At 40.5% G+C, this 16,570-nt stretch overlaps 1 protein-coding gene and 1 long non-coding RNA gene across 3 annotated transcripts in view; one reads left to right on the forward strand and one right to left on the reverse strand.

The window, feature by feature from the left end:
- The window catches only part of RASGRP3 (RAS guanyl releasing protein 3), a 51,142-nt gene that overhangs the window by 12,930 nt on the left and 21,642 nt on the right, over positions 1-16,570 (reverse strand). For both annotated transcript variants that reach the window (XM_015283719.4, NM_001006401.1), the window contains exons 2-9: positions 10,984-11,184; positions 9,417-9,519; positions 8,780-8,842; positions 7,387-7,518; positions 6,649-6,796; positions 5,509-5,682; positions 4,983-5,099; positions 4,406-4,681 (exon numbers count right to left, since the gene is read on the reverse strand). In XM_015283719.4, coding sequence (XP_015139205.1) covers positions 4,406-4,681; positions 4,983-5,099; positions 5,509-5,682; positions 6,649-6,796; positions 7,387-7,518; positions 8,780-8,842; positions 9,417-9,519; positions 10,984-11,053 — 1,083 coding nt within the window. In that variant the 5' untranslated portion in view covers positions 11,054-11,184. The remainder of the gene's footprint in view (positions 1-4,405; positions 4,682-4,982; positions 5,100-5,508; positions 5,683-6,648; positions 6,797-7,386; positions 7,519-8,779; positions 8,843-9,416; positions 9,520-10,983; positions 11,185-16,570) is intronic.
- Positions 1-16,570, forward strand: part of LOC107052897 — a 100,236-nt gene that overhangs the window by 11,541 nt on the left and 72,125 nt on the right. The window contains exons 3-4 of the long non-coding RNA XR_001465696.4: positions 13,720-13,865; positions 15,401-15,622. This is a non-coding gene — a long non-coding RNA (uncharacterized LOC107052897). The remainder of the gene's footprint in view (positions 1-13,719; positions 13,866-15,400; positions 15,623-16,570) is intronic.

Genomic DNA, 16,570 nt, shown 5'->3' on the forward strand with positions numbered 1-16,570 from the left:
TCTTCCTTGCTGAGGTGGTGAACGACAAAAGTGATCACCGCAGTGGCTAGCTTTATGCAATGGGAGATGAGCATTGCATGCTTCCTGTGGTCATCTCCTTGCATCAATTGGCTTTGGATTAATTGGCTTAATTTGAAGTTATCATCTATCTTCCAAATCCCCAGTTAAGCTAGAATGTTCCACAGCAGGCAGATGGAATTACTACTGTCTAAACAGCTGTAACAGATGATTATTTTCAGAGAACTTGAAAAGCAGAGATAGTGAAGAGCAAGACCAGGCCCAAGAACCATCTTCCCTTAGGCAGGGTGATTATGTAGTGGTTAAATAAGTTGTCCTTTTGTATTTCAGCTACAGTTTTGTGCCAACAGATGAAATGCTATCAGTTTTCTTAGGACAACCTTTACAGTGGCAGTTTCCAATCTAATTTGACTCTCTTTGCTGTCCTGTTTTCCTTAGTAATTTGGGCAGGGAGGGGTGTGAGGAAAGCAGAGGGGGATCAGAAAGGCATGGCTTTTTTCATATGTGGAACTTACTGAAGAAAGGTTGGGGAGGGTGACTTTCAATTTAGCTGTTTAGACATTTCTCATTCTCTTCACTAGACTGTACAAGTGATGGGGACTTTCCAGCCATTTGCATACAGTCTTAGAACAGGTTGGTTAAATAGCTACGGAGACCTAAAAATAGCTGGAGGAGAAATAGTGGCACCAAATAAGCTGTAACTCAGTATAAATCCACTGTGGACTAATGAAGAGACAGGTCCTCTTCCTATCCACAGAAAGTAATGAAACATTTGCCCTCAGGCTTTTATTTGTATAGTGGAATAAAAACAATGTGGAAATACTGCACAACGGGTAAGAAAATCATAGAATCATAGAATAGTTTCAGTTGGAAGGGTGCTTTATAGGTCATGTAGTCCAACTCCCCTGTGTTCTAATTGTAAACGTGTCCCTAGAGCCATTATTCCTCTTGGGTGCACTGCTGAGCTTGTGCTTAGATTTGCTTTTACAAAACACTTTTGCTTTGCTCCAGGTTTCAGCTGCCAGAATGTAGAATGGGTGCAGTCAGTGGGGTTGGAGCAAGTGTGGGCAATAACTCAGGAAAGGAAGAAGAGGAGCACAGGCTAAGAGCAAGCCATGTAACATGGTCCCAGGCAGCCAAGTCATGCTACATTCAGGTCTCTTGGCCAGATAACTTGGCCTCACTTATACACAACCAAGTGAGAATTCACATCATTAAAGCTAGCTCTCAGCCTCTGCAGCCTCCTGTGCCACTAAACCTGGTGTTTGCCTCAATGCCCTCCAAACAACAAACCATTGCCTTATTTGTGGAGAGAATTCCAGTTCCCTCTGAAAAATGGTCATGCAGCAGCTAACAGTGAAAACACAGAGATTTAATTTCTCTTTTCACTCGTTCACCTTTATCAAGGGGCCTGAGGTTTACTACCAGGTTCTCTGCCCCAGCTTTTAAGCCAGCAATCACTCTATAGCTCTTAACGCTGCCTCCACGATAACCATTTCCAAAACACTTGAAAGGTTCAGCTTCTCCAAAGAAGACAGAGCTTCATCACCGTGGAAAAGAAAGACCAAGGCAAATTCCCATATGCCCACTTAGTCCATGAAATGAAATGCCCTTTATATTACATTGTGCAAGCTGTGGCCCAGGAAGCCAGCACCCAGAGATGTACTTGTCAAGCCAGCACAGCCCAGACTGGTGGCACTTGCTAAGTGTGGAGTAAAAGGCTGCACCGCAAGGGACAGAGGCCAGACAAGAGATTTACACATTGCTTATCAGGATAAAAAACCTACTAAAAGCTCTCCCAGATAGAAGTGGCTTCTGCTGGGAAAACAGCAGAAGTGAACAAATAGCTGAGCCAGCTGATTGATGTACAAATGAAGAGCACAGCACTAGCAATACATTTACATGCATTCACCAGTTTTGGAAGGGAGTTCCTCTAATTAACTTAAGATGAGAAAATGTTTACAGTTTATATTAGAGTGGAAACACATAGCAATAAACTGAATAATTACTTTGTCTGGCTCTGAAAACTGAGGCTGACTGTGGCAGCAAGGGAGGCTAAATCTGCTAAAAGACCATTTGCACATCCCAAGGTTGGCTATTTTCAGCTCACAGTTCTTGTCAGCTTTGTGCTGTGACCCCATGTTTTCTTCTCTTCCTCTGACCCCAGCCTGTAATTTATAACTTTCGTATTAACAAAAAGATTGTTAGAAACGTTTCCTTTACCACGTAAGTTCATTAATACTGTTCAAGAGACAACTGTAAGTAAAGGGACTGAAATGTATTCATATGGTACAAAGGAGGGCAAAACATAACACACTGGAAGAGAAGTTGGAATATTCATAATACTTCTTACACTCAATTACTTTTCCTGGTAAAAGAAATATAGATTGGAAAAATATTATATAAATATAAATAAAATCTCTCTCATTTTGCTGAAAACAAAATAAATATTTTTAAAGATGGAAAAATTGGTAAAATACAAGAACTCATGCTGATACAATGATGGATATCAAACTGCAAGTCTTAGAAAAATCTGATGCTTTCATCTCCTTTTGGAATGCAGACTGTCACCTAAAAGAGAATGGCAGCTAATCAAAATGACAGCAGTAGTTCAGCTTCCATTTCTCACTTCACGTTGTCTAATTTCTGCCCTTGGGCGCCTAGTTTCTTATTCCTCAGTTCTCTAAAATCTGATGTTCCACTTCCCCCTGCTCGCAGCCAAGTCTGTCAGAAACTGTGAACTCGAGATGAGAAAAAACTCTCCATCCCTACTAAAACAAAACAAGATGATAAATATCTATCCTTGATCAAATTAGAGAGGCATTACCGTGGGCTCTATGTGGCCCCTTCCCTGCCCCACCAATTGTGATGAGGACGTGTTCCCATTTGCTTCATACAAAGTGCAACAGAAGAGGTTTGTCCTGTTCCCTAATGAAGTGACACCACATCGGTAGCTCCAAGCTCGGGCTCCTTTTTTGTCAGTCCCTGTACCTGATCAGTTCCAGAACAAATCCATCACAAAGTACAATCTCTGCATAATTTCTGATAAACATATCTTTGAGCATTTTAAAGTAAAGCACGAAAGGAACAAATCCAAGCTCCTGCTCAATAGCCCCGCACTCAAGGCATTCACATAGAAGGAGACAAGTAATGAAATTCAGCTTAGGTCCATGACCTGCCTGAGGAATAGCTGGAATTCAGCTCCCACCTCTCCAGGCAGTGATGAGCACAGCAATTCAGAGAGCCAAAGTCATTCCCTGGCTTTGATCTAGCTTTTGTCTGTCATTTAAAAGAGACAAAAGAAATCTGGAGAAAAACTTGGTCTAGAAAAGTCCATGCTAGCCAATCAGATGAACAGAATCACTGGAAAAGATCTCAAATCTATCTTATTCTGTCTCGAACAAACCTTGCTTGATTCTAAGTTTACTTAGAAAAGAATTCTACCGACTTAATGACAGCAAGCAGCTTCTCTTTCAGTCTGGATTAGAGATCTGATAGACAAAGTGAAATAAGAATAGAAACAGCATAAAATGATCACACGTCGGGAAAGTCCTTTTTGCCTAAAGTGACATCTTTAAAAAACAGCTCTCAGATGAGTAGGTGGCTTGCTTTTATCTGTATGCAACATGAACTATTTTAACGAACAACATTCCTTTCCTCCAAGTTTCACTGCTCCTGTATTTAATCCCAACTGGTTTTTGCCCCTAATCAAAGCATGGTGCTGGATCAAATCCCACTATAGTTAAGATCGATGCTCACTTGAAAAAATTTCAGCAAAAGCAGGATTTGGTCAGTAGATTCAGGGAACACACTTCAATGTGTTTTGAAGTTAAGCATCGTATTTATTATCAAATGACACTAATTGTCTACATATCGAAAAGGGGACTTAAAATAAATCCCTTTCAGCACTGACACTTGTGGGTTTTTTTTTTTCAGGAACTATTTAACATCGTATAGGAATACATTTACTTACGGTATAGGAAGAACACTGTATCATTTACAAAGCACAGGGGGGAAGGAACAAAATTACTCCCAAGTTAGAATTTCACTGATGTAAGCATGCCAACATATAGCTCAAACTTTGCAAAAACCTAAATTCTAAGCAGTCAGAATGTAGTATTTCCTTCTAATACACAAACATCTCTCTTTCCATTATCTTAAAAAAAACCAAAAAAATGCATCAGTGCAATCTGTATCTGTATGTTTCTGTATCCATCCATCACATACTCTCTGAATACATTCACAACTCACATGAACTTGTTTCTATTGTGCATTGCCTGTTTTTTAAAACTAAAAAAAAAAAAAGTGATAACAATGTACACTCAACTTTGAATTGGCATTTAACATCTAAATAACAGAAGTGAATTGGAAGTTGCACAATACTCACTGTTAGCAGGTTAATTAAATCCATATTAGGCTCTAAGTGATGAGAGGCAGTTTGCAGGGAAACCAGTTCATTCAAGGTGATGGAAAGCTGCTGCATTTTCACTATGTTTACTTTATTTTCATCTATCCAGTCAGGAAAAATGACATGGACGGCAATCAGGTCTTTCAAATGAACTCCTAAAATAGGAATTTTGAAGCCAACACAGTCAGCAAAAGCCTTGCGGTAGTTGCAGTAGTTTCCATTGGAAGAGACCAGCTCTGTCATTTCGTTCCAGTCCTACAAACAGCCAGAGAAGCAAGTCCTTGTGAAAGCATTCATAGCATTTCCTTAATCTGTTTTAATGAGCGTAACTCATGGCTGAGCGTCAACAGAGTTAATTTTCTCTCTAACACAGGCAATCAAGCAGAGAATCTCTGTGAGTTAATCCTTCTCCACTGGGAGAAACCTAAACTAAGTTCTTTAGGATGTCCTGCCAAGATCCAAGAATTGTGCTGGTGAGACCTGAACTGCAGAACTCATCAGACCTCCAAGAAGGGATGTTCTGCTCAATATCTTTACATTCTGTTGTCCACCATACCTTTGTGACTTCCGAAGACAGATGAGAATGAGTTTCTTTCAGGCGAGAAATAGAGCTGTGGCTAAGACCTCCCACAACTGCCATCAGTGTGTTGAAATTCTGGAGATGAAGGAGCTTCTGTAGGAGAGATGGATCACGAAAAATAAAAATAAGGGACATATGTATGGCAGCTATCCAGTATCACACAAGACAAGTTAAAGGAGACATCCTACCATTGCTGCATCAGAAACAACTAAGCCAAGGGACGTAAGGGAATTGGGCAATTATTTTTTAAATTAGATTAGTTCCACATGAAACACATGATAATGAGAGTTGGGAACCAGAATACAACGAAGAAAAAATACATTTTATTGTGTTGTCTGCTAAAAAATGCAGATGCGCCACACCTGAAACAAATAACTATCAGTTAGGTTGAACAGGCTTTTCACTCAGGAAACAGCCCTAAGAGCACCCAGCTCACTTGTTTCCTGCAATCTCTATGTTGTTGCTTCGTGTTGGAGGAAGGAGACCCATAAGCAAGACTAACCTGTGCAACATTGATAAACTTTGTGATCACTTCTGCCCTTTGCAGGGGTGTCGGCTTGCTGAGAACCATGAGCTGGACCCACTTGGAGATGCCGTTAAACAAAGCAATAGATCTCTCCAAAGTAGGATTGTTCTCCAGGCAGCCATGGATCACATAGCTTTGGTAGTCTGTGAACTAACAAGGAAAGGGAAAGACATTTTCAGTAAAATGGTGGACAACTTAAGAGTAAAATTGAAACTTTGATATTTTTTCCCCATCAAACCTCTTCTTGTTTAGAAAGTGACTACAACCGAGGCTCAGCAGACCCTGCTGCACATCAGTACTTTCTTAAAATATTTTCTTCTGTCTTATTTATAGTTCTTGCTGTATCACTTAAAACTTCAGCATTTGCATGCCAGGTAATACAAAGGCATGCATGATGGATATGATTATTACTTCCATGGAATAATTTTTCCCCACCATTTACTCAACACTTACAACATTTTATTTTGTGCAGTTTTACTTGACATCTTCATAAAATCATACCATGTATAGGAATGACCTAGTGCTACAAGCAAGAAGCATATACAAAGGAGCTTTCGCTTCTCTCCAATACCTGATCAACAGCTTTATTGATGTAAAGAGCAAAATCTGGGCACTGCTGAAGTCAACAGGAGCTCCTCACAGGAGCCTGCAACTCAAGAAGCTAACTATGCACCAGTTTTCCTCTTCCTATGCCTTCCTCCTACATCAATCAATCAATCCGTAGCACAAGCAGCTAGTTCTGCTAAATCTTGCTCATTCTGATGTTGTTCATTCCGTGTGTGTTCATGGATATTGTTCCACATGGGATAGCTACAACTAGAATTTCCCAAGAATTTCTGGAAAGTATTCTTCAGCTCTCCCTTAAATTTGGATTTTCAGAAGCTTATGATGTAACTTCAGCTTGTGTAGGGAGCCGTAGCAATACCAATCAACACTGACTTCTTGGTCGTCTTAGCTGCTAGAACTGCCTGCTCGAAGACAATACGACAGCATATCCTCTGTCATATTAATCTACGCAGTAGATTAAATGTAAAAAAAATGTTTTGTTAAACAATATGAATGCCCTTTCCTAGGACAGGATACCAGCTGCAAACAACAAAGTTGGAGGCTTCTTACAGAAATTCTCCTAAAAGATTTATGCTCCAGAAAAGTGAGATGTTCAGCTAGCTCAATGGGCTCCAGATGATCAAAGAGTAGGCAGGCTTTTCCTTTCTTAGAAATCTTCTTCCTTTGTGTAACTCTTCTCATCCAGTCATAGGAAGGTCTGCAACAGAAAATTAGGCACAATTCTCATTTCTCTTTGGGTAATAGTTTACACAAAATTATAAAGAGATCTATCTGTGACCTCTAGCAGACAACATTCAGCGTAAGATAACTTTCAGGTGTACAGTGAGGGGTAAGGATTTCAGAGGTACTTCTGCATAAGATGCATGATAGCACACAGAAATGCATTGTAAAAAATAGGCAGGTTACAGATAAGAGAACAAGGAAGCTTCCATAAGAAAATACAAGATTTACACAAAGTGCAAATCACCGCATTGCTTGTCATTCTGTATGAAAAGTAATAGGAAGAAAGCAACATTAATCATTTAATTAGCACTAGCTTTTTCAAAAGAATGAGGAAAATTATTTCTTTACCATTTATACTAAATACTTGTGCATGGATAAGAGACTTCAGTGTCAAACTACATACAGAATTTCAAATTTAGAAGGTAAGAGAATTTTTTTTTGTAAATGACTCTTTGCTCTCTCAAGATGAGGACGGCCCTTAATACTTTCATATTTTGCACAGAATTAGAATTCTGCTGCTACAGAGGACAGAGAGAAAGCTGCTGAAGCTCATGACTTTCTTACATGCTGGAGATATCAATGAGATCGATGTGATCCTCATAGCCAAGCTGGCTGGCTAATTCTCGAAACTCTTCAGTCAAACGAATCAGCCCAAGATCCAAGTTAAATTCTGCAGGAAATTCCAGAATCCAGTATCTGAAATTGACATATATCGGTTCAGAGACACTCAGGGATTCAGGTGTAATATTCAGTGGCTGTACAGATATACTCATGTTTCAATCAACAGGACTTATGAATATTTCAGACTCAGTGGTTTTAGGACAGAGAGGGTGGGCCGCCCCAGCCTGCTGATGCTGTACTTCTCTCTGACACTGATGACAAAGATTTTAAAAACAAACAGTCACGGACCTAGAAAAACAGGGGCTGTACCACCAGCTCTTTTAGTAGCTGAATCAACAGTCTCAAAAAACTCTAAAATATTCCAGCTTATAACTGATGACAGGATTGGTGACACTGTGCAATCAAATTATCATACAATTTCCTTCATTTAACTCACCACAGCACAATACAGGAGCACTCTTTTGAAATGTCAAATTAAAAGATGCAGGGGGTGACACACACAAAAGGCAGCCACACTTGCCCCAACTCACACTGCCAGGGCACCCAAATGACTCTTGCATTTGTCCCTTGTTTAAGTGAGACACTGTGCTCAGAAAAAGATTTTCCAGTGAAAATGAAAATGTGAAGTTAAAGTGGCAGCACTACCACGATAACCATGTAAACAAGGTAATTCCTCTTCTATTTAAGAGGGCAGGAAAAGGCTTTATCAGTGCTACTTTCAGTACCTCTCTCCCATTCCTTCGCAGTGATATAACTTAGTCCAGAGGAGGGAAGAAAGAGCATTTCTTTGAGGGAAGCAGGTTGTAGCCTGTTAGCTTAAAAATTCATACTTTCTATTTATGGAGAAATGCTCCTATACAAGCACAATCTAAGCAGGGAGAGCCGCCCCGTAGAAACAAGGTCAAAGACAGTTATGTGCAAAGATCAGAGCAAATCTGATCTGTAAAAGCTTTGACATCACTAACATACTCATGTCATCATAAATTACGCACAGATTATTTAAACTGAAGCCAACAGACTGGAGATAAACTTCCTCCACCAAAACAGATGATATATGGAAGTCAAAAGTGTCATTTTTCTGTGCGGCACTGACCTCGTCTCCCTGTAAGAGGTGTCATGCTCAAACTCCAGGTAACACACAGCACAAGGTTTCAATCAGCTCTGTGCAGTTACATATGCAAGCACTGCTTCTGCTGAAACCATTGTTTTCAAAGCACAGTAATTCACACTTTAGTACGGACTAGAGATCAGATTAAAACAATAACTTTTTTAAATGTTAGGAAAATAAATTACAATTATAGCATTCACAGCAAATAGAAAACAGAAGCATGCCTACCTCATGAAATAGCAGATTTTTAGTCTGAATTCATTGCAGTTCTCCCCACTGGCATCTCTGTACGTATTCTAGTTAAAGAAAGCCTTATGTGCCTTGATTCAGTAATGTGGTTTTTATCTGGATCAGACAGTGACTCTAGACCAGCTGAACAAAACCAGCGTTAAAAACTTTCCTTCAACAGACAACTACAGCATGATCTGATATTCATTCACTTACACAGTATCTTAAGACAGTGACAATTTCTTGGCTGCCATTTTGTTTTTTGCTGTAGCAAAAATGCCTCTGTTGCACTATTCTGAGTACTCTGCTGAACAATTTTGAAGACATGTAGGTATTTGGCTACCACTGAAAGCTCACAGTAGTCCAATACCAGCCTGCCACTATAAATTTGAAAAGTTATCTTGGCAACATTTTTCCATTTATTCAAAGATAATTCAAAGCATACCCCAGCAAACTTGTTCTTACGGAAAATATCTATAACCAAAAGCAGAAGGAAGCTCCCAGATTTCCACTTTTTAGGGTGAAAGATTCAAACCTTGTTTGTCAGTAATTAAGTAATACATTTTTACATGCAGTCGCAGAAACTATCTGCTTTCAACACTGTAATGCCGACTTGCAAGACTTCCTTAAAGGATATATAGACAGAAGCTTGACAGCCAGCTCTGTGGAAGGCAGGTACCAGCGATGCATTAGAAGAAAGATTCTCGGCAAATGGCTGGAGCATTGATTTTCTCCATCATCTGCGAAAGAGCAACAAGTGAATGAACTACTTAGCTGCCAACAGAGAGGAGCTTATATCCTTCAAGTGGAGATATAAAATATCAGAAGTTAAAGTCTGGGTTATTATTTACCAAACAGACAGGAAACAAAAGCAAAGCACACAAATGCTCCTTTAGAGGTAACTATTACTAGACTGTAGCGCTGTAGGGAAAAGAAAGTCCAAGCAGACAACAGGCCATAGCTAGAAAAATGGGACATGAACAGCCTAAGCTAAATGACATTCAATGAGACAGAGGGTTATACAAATAATAAATCAAAGTTAGTCCACTGAAAGGGCAGGGAGAGGGTTTATCCAAAACCTCTTATAAGATTTGTTTAGTTGCAGCTGCATATTAACCACTAGACTGCTTAAAGAGGGGGATCAAAAGCAACACTTTGGTCCATATGTGGATCGCACCTCCAGCTGCTGTACAGACTCTCCCATTTCTGCAGTGTAGCCACTGAAACTATGGGACGTTACTCCCTGGCAGGCTGGCTGACCATTCACACTCCTCAGCACCCACAGTCCTATGTTATTTTCTCTCTATTACTATTTCAGTAGACAATATTCTGTATGTGTGTACGAAACAGGAACCACATACAGTTGTCAAGAGAGCATGTATACATGGAAGAGAGATATTATTTCCAACAGACATAAAGTATATGGGTTCTGCTACCTCTCACTAGGTATGCAGGACAACAGGTCTGATCATGGTCTACAAAAAATGGATATACAGAGATGCAGTACGCTCAGGAGCAAAATCTGGCCCTTAAATATTTAATTGCTCTCATCTTTGGATGCTTCTTTCTCTCCAAAAGGGGAAAAAAAACCAAAAAACCCACCACCAACCCTCAATCAAATCAAAATCTTGCGTTCCAAGAAACTTTAAATGTAGCTTTGTGAATTAAGAACCCATTTCAAAGCATATATCTGTGAACTCATCTCATCTGGCAATAGGGTGACATAATTCTTGATTAACGGCGCTGTGGATCAAGGTCTACTTCATCACTTCTTTCCCTCAGACCTGGTACATTACATTTAAATAAGAGTAAAAAGATTACATGAGCCTTGAGTCATATTATTTCCAATTATCGCATGATGATTTGGAAAACCTTTCAGAATAACAACTGGTCAGAAAAGCAGCTGTGTAACCACTCCAGACAATGCCAGAAATAACTCCCTGAATCATTCAACTAAACACTTGTTTAGTTTTAAAACCACTATACACAACATTACGCTTTATCTGTATTAAATTTTCTTAACACAAAATGCATATGACTAGAATTCTGGCCTGTATAATTCTGGGACGAAATGAAACATGGAAAATTTTACAGAATAGAAATGTTTGCCAAGGGAAAGACTGGCTAAATCAGAGAACAGCGGGGGTTATGCTATAAGATGAATTCAAAGAACAACAGGAAAGCAAAGTATTGAGAACACCTACCAAACATTTCAATACAAGTGTTCAAAAGCTCATCTAATGTTGCAGCCTTCCCAAGTGTGTTTGACCCCATTGTTCTTTAATCGTTGTCAAAAAATAAGAGGCATTTTCACCAGGTAGAAAAATGCTTCTTCAAGTTCTTCAGCTGCACAGTTTTTTTCATTTTATTGTTGGTTGCATTCTTAGCTGGGCTTCAAGGAAAATCTGCAGAAAGAAAGGAAAAGAAATCATAGCTATATGGCTACATGAGAGTTATCAGGATGCAGTGCTTACAGTTCAACTCATCTTCTCTGCAAACTGTTTTTTTCCCCTCACACGACGCAGGCCACGTGAAAGATGGCTGTAAGATTTCTATACATTCCAGCTTGTGTTTTTAGTGTTTTCCAATTGTTTGTTCACTAGCACATAACACATCCCTAGCAGGGGTCAAAACAGAAACCAGATGGCAAATGAGGACATGCATGTATGCTGACGCACACTTTGTTCAGGTCATTTTATTTACACTTGATAAGTCACTTTTTGTTAATAACCCCGCTTTCATGTTCAAAACATAAACATTTGTTTTTCCTAAGGTTACAGGCTCAGGGCTGATATCTTTTTATGCTAATGGTTTTAATTGGCATGGACCACATAAAATGTTTAATGAAGGTCATAACAAATACTAAACTAGGAGGCAGTTTTTCAAGAATCCTGAAGATCGAATGCTACAGCTTTCAAAAATAGATCTTTCTATAGTAGCTGAGCATGCACAGGAGGCTGAATGTGTACAGAAACTTCTAGACTGTACCATACATCTACTGTGCATTTAACTAGCAGATATCCATTTACCTGAAAGATGCAAAAAATACTGATCCAAGATTTGAGAAATAATAACAGATTATATTTAAAGAACTGGTATTTCAAAATAGTTCTTTAGTCAATTGAAGTTTCTGTCTATCCCTTGAAAATTGCTGCGCGTGAAATGTAGGAGGGGAAGCAATTGGATGAGATTTTTGTAACCATCCTCTATAACATATAGCATAGGACAGCATCATCCCCATCTTCTGTTAACAGTGTTGAGTCACCCGTATAGCAATCAACAAGTAACTCTCCACGTAGAATAGCAGTACTTTTATTTTTAAGTGTATGACAGCCATTTAACTAGTAGATTCCTAGATTCTAATGCTACAGTCCACTCCCTGAGAAAAAGCCTATCTGACCACTAATGGGTTTTATGCTCATAATATTTCTAGAAGAAGGATGTAACATGGCCAGTGGAGGAAGAACTGGCTGACTGGGGCTAAGCCACATATCCTCAGCTGAGCCAAAACATTATATCATATCTCTCGATCACAGTCTCCAACAACCACAACCATTACATCATTATTTGTGTGATCAAGCACTGCTGTTCTATTAGAATGAGAAAAGTCTTGTCTAGATTGTGCCATAAATAGTATCCAACCACAACACCACATCTAGAGATGGATGAGCAGAACCAGCTCCAACTGCTCCATAAGGGACCCACTGCTGGAAAGAGCTGAGCCATGAGCAATGCTGGTTTTTACTCTGAGAGAGAAGATTTAAGAATGGGAAAAACTGCTGCACAACAGCAGCTGGGAGAGAAGAGTGAGAGATGTGAGAGGAACAGGCCTGCAGGCACCAAGGTCAGTGAAGGAGGAGGGCAGAAGGTACTCCAAGGAGTTCCCTACAGCCCAGGAGAGGCCCATGGAAGAACAGGCTGCGCCCCTACAGCCTGTGGGCACCGTATGGGACAGATCTCCACCTGCAGCCAAGGAGGAGGCCAAGGTGCTGCAGTGGATGAGGCCTGAAGGAGGATGCAGCCCATGGAGAGCCCCTGCAGAAACAGCCCTGGGCCAGAGCTGCAGCCTGTGGAGAGGAACCCGTGGTGGGGCAGGAATTTCACCAGTCCTCTTGCACCCTCCTATGAACCAAACCATGTTGTTAAGCATGTCATGTTTTATTTGATGACATATTACCATTATGGGAGGTAAAATTCCTTAAGAGGTGAAAAGCACAAATGTTTGCAGCAGTGTGTCCAGAAGGTAAATGTTCATGATGGACTGACCTACTAAATGCAGACTCCCTTACAAGTCTTGACCTCACCATGAGCATCACATCGCACAGTCATTTGAGCAGAAAGCTTTCCTTAACATTCTCATGCAGCCTAATTGCATTCTTTATTCAACATTTTGGAAGTCCTAAGATGACACTGTGGACTGTCCTGAAAGATGTGTTTAAAATGAACGTGCAGACTGTGAGCTCCTGAGACAGATGCAGTCAGGTGTAATGTCTTACTTTTTAAAGAAACAGGATACACTGACAGCTAACTTGTGGTCCCATGCAAAAGCATCAAAGGGCAAGAACAGAGCCGGGGGCACTAGTCAAGTTTTAACTGTCGGCTATTATTAGTAGTATAACCAGAAGTCATCACTTTTATTGCTGGAGGCTACTAAGGGGAGGTCCTCACCTGGAAGCTACAGGAGTCTAACATAAAACTCTGATGTCAAGCCAATACAAATCACCGCATGGGCACTTTCACATAGTTTCCATACAAGCTATATTGGTTACAGGTGCAAGCTAAACCAATAAGTTGGGTTTAAATAGGCTTACATTTGACAAATGGGGTAATATTTATCTAGCTGAATTGATTTAAAACAGCTTTTTAGCCAAACCAAAGTAAACGTAGATGTAACATTTCCCCCCCATCAGTTAAAAATGTGTTATTTCTCTTCTGCCTAGAGACAACAAATAGAGCCACGTGTAAACAGTTCAACTTTGACACAGAGGCACCTCTATGGATCTCAGCTCATCTGTAAACTTTCCAGAGACCTGCATGCAGGAAACTCATATTCTTTACAAGATTAGGACATTCTTCGGAGATTTAAGTAAGTCAGACCTCTCCTCTTCTCCCCCTCCTCAAATGAATGCTTGCACTAGATGATTTCCACCACTTGGCTGCTGGGCAGAAACTGCTGAACGTGAGCAGCTGAAGAAGGAAATCAAATCAGTAGCAGTACACATAAGCTGTGAAAAAAATCGAGAATCTCATGAGAACATTTATGGTAACTGCCCTTACTGCACTTTTTTGCTTTACCCTGTCTTGTTCACATCCATAGTAAGCTCTTCAGGATAGACCTCATCTGCTATCCTTTAGTTGCAGTGGAGGACCTCATTATGATGCCCTTTCTTGCTATTAGTCTCCAATAGATTAGTATAATTACCATAATATGAATCCCAGATGGGACACATAAGGCTGCACCTTTGCCTACACTGGTGCAGTCCAGACATCTCTGGGCTCAAGTTGACACAAGTTGCCTAATGCATGGTTCCTTAAGTTTACACTACCCCACAGACAGCTAAATATTTCTTGTAGGTTATCAGTACTGGTTTACTTATTACAGTACATGCAACTCTATGTCTAAAAAACAGTAAGGAAGCGACATGCTCGGTCAAGTTTCTCCAGCTGACACATGCTAAAGATTTACTGAGCAGGAAAGCAGAGTGACAGTGGGCTGTCAGGCAGCCTAATGCCACTGTTTCTGTCGCAGTCCATGACCTCAAGCATCACATGCTGCAGGATGGCACACTGGCTTACCAACGACATTTGTCATGTGGTGTGGGAACACAGAACAAGGGGAAGATTGTTGCGCTGCCCAGTGCATGCAGGATATGAGCCTTGCTGGGAGCAGGACAGGAAAGAAAAGTAAAATTGGAAGTGCTGGGTTCCTCCAGTGTGATTTACCAATATTCATTCATCTTTGCTATACACCTTCAGATAGCAGTTATCCAGTTAACCAGGAGATCCTCAATAATCGCCTCCACCTTATTACTTTAATTCACTTTTTCTGGATCAAAGTGGAACTTCAAAAGGCACTAAACAGAATGTTTAGTCCACCTCTCAGTGGAGGAGGGGACAAGACATGGCTAAGTGTACACTGCTGATGAGTAGCTAGAGCCAAACCTCATATTAACAAGAGGCACTGCACAGGGGATGTTAGTGATTCTATGCCTCTATAGGCTCCACAAGATAAAGTTTCAACTTCTTCACTTCATTCACCTACTGCAAACTAGCCAGGCCGTTCCCAGCCAGAAGCCAGGCACCCATATCCACTCACTTACACCGCATCCCCTGCTGTGCAGATTACATTTGGTCCTTTCAGTGAGATACTGAACAGTGTGGGAGGTCAGGATCAGTGCAGGACAGTTTCTACCTGCAGCTTCTTCCCTTTCACTCTTGTCTTATACTCCTTTTTATACTCCTTTTTACTCTTTTATGGGCTGTAGCACCTTCACAAGGGTAACTGCTTCATCATGGGCTTATCCACAGGCCTCAATTCCTTCAGGGAGGTACCTGTTCTGCCACAGAGCAGCTCCCAGTTCTTTGACCTTGCTATTCCCTCTGTTCTTCCCTTCCCTTCAGGTTTTCTGCCCTTGCTCAGACATTTTCACAGAGGCACCAAGAGTCTGGCTGATTGGCCCAGCTGTGGCCCACAGCGTGTCCTGGCTGGAGCAGCTATGTCTGGCACCTGGCAGCCCCAGGCCTCTTCCTCCCACAGAGGTCCCAACTGCAGCCCTCCTGCCGCCAAACCTTTCCATTGGCATCCAACACAGCCTCTAAGGGATGAGCGTTTGCAGCCCTAAGGTAAGAGCAAGCAAGTTAAAAATTGTGAAAAGTATTTCATTGTGTTCAGCTTTGAGAGAAGAGTCCTTTGGGCTAACTACTTTCAGGTCATTGTATGTCAACTAATTAACAGTTGGGCGTTATAAACAATTCAGAGGCCTTCAGCAGCAACAGGGGTTAAATGAATTGGACCATAGGTGAGAAACCAAGTGGCAGTATAGATCTGCTCATATGCATTAGCAAACTATTAGTTCAGAGCCACACAATACCTTGGAGACATTCATAAATTAGAGTACGGAGTACAATACATACTGACCTAAAACAAAAGAGAAGCTTACAGAAATCACGAGGAATGCTAATGGATAGTCACAGGACCAAATACTTAGAGTAATCAGAAAGTCACTTGATTAAGACCCAAGCTGCTTAAACATCATTTTTTTGTAGCATTCTTAGCTCTTACTGTAAAATGTAACCAAGATTTCTGACATAACAGAAATAAAAATGGGTTTCTTCATATATAAGCTCCGCAAAATAATGGGTAAGTTGATAACTGGATTTCTAAAAACAAAGATTTCATTCTCAATTGGAGTTTTAGTGTTATGCAATGTTATCTACTATACAGTTATCTACCATACTTGGGCTTTTTCCCATTCACTTCTCTATTTGCTTCCTCAATTTACTGTGTTGGCCTTTGTCTCCGTAACTGTAAGTCCAGCTTATAATGGCAGTAACATCTGAACATCTGAATGTGCATCCTTGAATTATTTAATGTGCTGGAATTCTACCTTATTTCTCCTCTCCATGGGTCAAGGTACTACAATTGCCCAGGAAGGCATTGGGTTCAAAAAAAAGAGGACCTCATTTCACCTTCTAAATGAGGGAAACTTCTAGCCGCGCTTCTCAGTAGATTTGTCATTAAGAGGTGTTCTGCTATTCCCAGAGAAGCAAAAATAAAATTACAAATATCAG

Source organism: Gallus gallus, chromosome 3, assembly GCF_016699485.2.
Source record: "Gallus gallus isolate bGalGal1 chromosome 3, bGalGal1.mat.broiler.GRCg7b, whole genome shotgun sequence".
In the NCBI taxonomy this organism is placed as follows: Eukaryota; Metazoa; Chordata; class Aves; order Galliformes; family Phasianidae; genus Gallus; species Gallus gallus.